The 3,647-nt window shown below is 29.6% G+C and overlaps 1 protein-coding gene across 1 annotated transcript in view; it reads left to right on the top strand.

Annotated features, from left to right (window-relative positions):
* The window catches only part of LOC106463156 (WD repeat-containing protein 75-like), a 46,577-nt gene that overhangs the window by 27,123 nt on the left and 15,807 nt on the right, over positions 1 to 3,647 (top strand). Inside the window, exons 13-14 of the mRNA XM_013923152.2 lie at positions 1,977 to 2,163; positions 2,455 to 2,546. Coding sequence (XP_013778606.1) covers positions 1,977 to 2,163; positions 2,455 to 2,546 — 279 coding nt within the window. The remainder of the gene's footprint in view (positions 1 to 1,976; positions 2,164 to 2,454; positions 2,547 to 3,647) is intronic.

Consider the following 3,647-nt stretch of genomic DNA (forward strand, 5'->3'; position numbering starts at 1 on the left):
AATTAGTAAATGTAATATTAACAAAATTTGGCAGATTATCAGTAAACATAATGCTTTCATATGCAAATATAAATTTTCTTTATTAAGTCTTAAGGTTTATAAAGCAATGTTTTTCTCATGCTTTTTTTCTTTTTGCATGTTGCCTATCCAATATGCAAAGTAATTTTGATTTTAAGATTAAAAATACTTTTGTGCATCAGAAAATTTTCAGATTTCGCATGCGAAATCTTTATAATGTACGGCTTTGGTTGATTTGACCGATCTCCTAACCATGTTAAAAAAATTAGGAAATAAATATAAGTTATGCCTTTTTCATTGTAGAATGACTACAAATTATAACACGAAAACATAAATGTTTAGACTAAATAGCTTAAATCTCATAACATTATACATTTATATATATTTATTATTTTTATTATATTGACCTTTCAGCTAGGCTAACAATACAGAAGTTTTAATGACGGGGTGCACGTGCACTCATGTTACCATATCCAATGATATAAAACTGACCTTTAGTGTTAACAAAGTGACCTGTCATGACTGTGTTTTAGTAGAATAGTATTTTGTAAAATACGATCACATTTCAATTATTATACATTATATATGTGTATAGATTATTGCTATTTAGAAATAAGTTCTTAAACTTATTTTTCTTAAAACATAGAACAGTAAATAAAGTAAAGAAAACAATTATCTCTTCTAGTTGCGATCTTTGTACTCGGTTGCTGCTTGATGTAGGTTGCTTAGCCTTCTAAAATTTTGCACATGGAGGATATGAATCAAAATAATTTTTTTTGATTTTATATATACATACATGTAAATTACTACATTAATACCATAGAATTCCACTATAATTTATCAAGCTTAGTAACTAAACTGTATTTCAGTCTAAGAAAATATCAAATTTTGAGCAGACTTAAGACACGACCTACCTCCTTGAAATATTGGTTCGAAAGAAAGAAATGGCATCCAAGCCTGTTAAAATGGCTGAGAAGGACATTCTGAGCTTCCAATTGGTTATTCATGTCATATATAAGAGTAAATGTATATAAGGGAATGTTTCCAAAAGTGGAAAGATGTGGGCAGGGTGCCACTGTGTTTGATTTATTACATGATAAATCTTAGCAAATAGAAAATACCATCTTATTTTATATTCTAGCTTGTCAATAACAGTAATTTGAGTTTCTAATTCATACGAAACTATAGACTTAGTAGCATTCTCATACATTTTGCTAAATACAGTGATTTGGACAAGTTATAACTGCAAAGACATTGATCATATTTCATTTGTTTGCATTCCATAAAGAATGTTTAAGTAGAAGAATTAGAAATTCCATGATATTAGCAGGATTTACAGTGTTTTAGTCTTCATGACATACAGAAATCTTTTTCTGAATAAAGGATTTTGTACTAGCCTATACTTGTGAGAGCAGGGTGTTTAGTGGAACTTGCTAATTGATTAATGGTCAGTCACATTAATCAGTTACATTTACTTAATTGATTATTCTCACATGAGACTTGGGTAGTTGGAGTAGTTGGAAACATTAATTTTGATTATTTTTGGGAGTTATGACACTAACCAATTAAGCTGAACAGCCTTGAATTAATCAGAAATAATAACGAGAAACTGTATTGGCAATCTTTTGACTATTTGGATACTTGGAATAATCAAAAATGCTAATTTCTATTAGTTGATTATTTTATATGTCACCAGTTAATGTAATTAATGCTCATAGGTAATTGCCCAGCCCAAGTGTAAATTGGTAAAATTTGTTTTGCTACAATATACGGACTAGATTGTTTTACTCTACTACGGTTGAAAAGTTGGCTTTTGCTTGCCTTTTATTACTCAGTGCGGAAAGTGATTTTTAACATGGTTTTCCTTTAAAATTCAGGTTTTATACAATCTGTACAAGTAGTCTGATTTTAGGTTTTTTTTAGGCTTGCTAGTAACTCTTAAGTTTTAATTTTATTAGGTAAACAACTGTGTTGGAACTGTCAGTCTGTTGGCTTTTACCGTAATATGGTTGCCAAGGATGCTGATTTCTCCACAGATGGGTCCCTTCTCGCTGTAAGTTTTGACCATATAGCTACACTTTGGGAATCAGAGACAAATGCTTTAAAGGCAACATTGTGTCATCCAAGAAGTGAAGAAAATATCAGGTGGGCCAACTATTTATAAATGATAATAAGTAGTTATTTTATTCTTATAACATTATATTTTCAAAATTTTAACTTCTATCTTAAATCTAAATACTTAGAACACTAAAACTAATTTTTAGCTAGTTTGATTTAGGTTGGATATTAAGATAGACCCAGCTTTCTGTATTACATACAAATTACAGTCACATGTAGTAGAACTTTAAAACAATTTGAACTTCAGTAATGCTTGTTTTCTCTTTTTCACCTTTTAAAAACAGATACAAAACATACCTTTATTTTTTTTTTGTATAGCCAAGTATTGTTTGGTCAGAAAAGTTGCTGTCACCTGGTGGTTTGTGCAACACCTACTTCAATCACTGTGTGGAATATTTTATCTCTGACAGGTATGAACACACATTAACATTTTCGAGACGGGTCATAGTTGAAGGGCCATGTCATCTCATTTGTTGATTGCATTCAAAATTTTATTGAACTACTATTTTATGAATTTATGTTAATAAGTTTGGTATCAAACTGTAGATTATAATTCAAATTTTGGAACTGTACATTACCCAATTTCTTAATTTAAAAGTAAATATTAAAAAAAAACACAAATAAACATTGATTTTTGTGTCACGTGGTATGTTGAATGCAGCACTGGTTCAAATTAGATGTTTTTGAAGTCAAAATACTAAGTCTATAAAAGACACAACCTACCTCATTGAAATCTTGGTTCAAAAGAAAGAAATGACACTAGCCACTAGGGGGACATTCTGAGCTTCTGATTGGTTATTCATGTCATGTATAGAAGTAAGTGTATATAAGGGAGTGTTTTCAAAAGTGGAAAGAGGGGGGCGAGGTGCCACTGTATTTATTATATGATAAAGCTTAGCAAATAGAAAAGACCTTTTTATTTTATATTTTAGCTTTTCAATATCTGTAACTTGAGTTTCTAATTCGTACAAACCATTCTGCTCAATATTTCATATTTTTTGAAGAGTAAAATACATCTTAGTTACTAAGCTTGATGAATTATAGTTGAATTCTGTGGTATTTATGTAGTAATTTATGATTTCTTGGTAAATCAAATGTATATGTATATATATATATATATAAAACCTAAAAAAAATATTCTGTTTCATATCCTCCATGTGCAAAGTTTTTAAAGGCTTAGAAACCTACATCAAGCAGCAACCAAGTACAAAGATCATAACGAGAAGAGATAATTGTTTGCTTTACTTTATTATTTACTATTCTATGTTTTAGGAAAAATGTGTTAAAGAACTTATTTCAAAATAGCAATAATCTATCTATATACATATATAATGTATAATAATTGAAATGTGACTGTATTTTACTAGTTGACTGAAAAAAAGCCAAGCCAAGTTACTTTGTACAGACCAAAGGTCAATTTTATGTTATTTGATACGGTAACATGAGTGCACGTGAGCCATATCATTATAACTTCTGTATTGTTAGCCAGGCACGGGTGAAAGGTCAATATA

This window comes from Limulus polyphemus, unplaced genomic scaffold (assembly GCF_000517525.1).
Source record: "Limulus polyphemus unplaced genomic scaffold, Limulus_polyphemus-2.1.2 Scaffold1338, whole genome shotgun sequence".
NCBI classification, from domain to species: domain Eukaryota; kingdom Metazoa; phylum Arthropoda; class Merostomata; order Xiphosura; family Limulidae; genus Limulus; species Limulus polyphemus.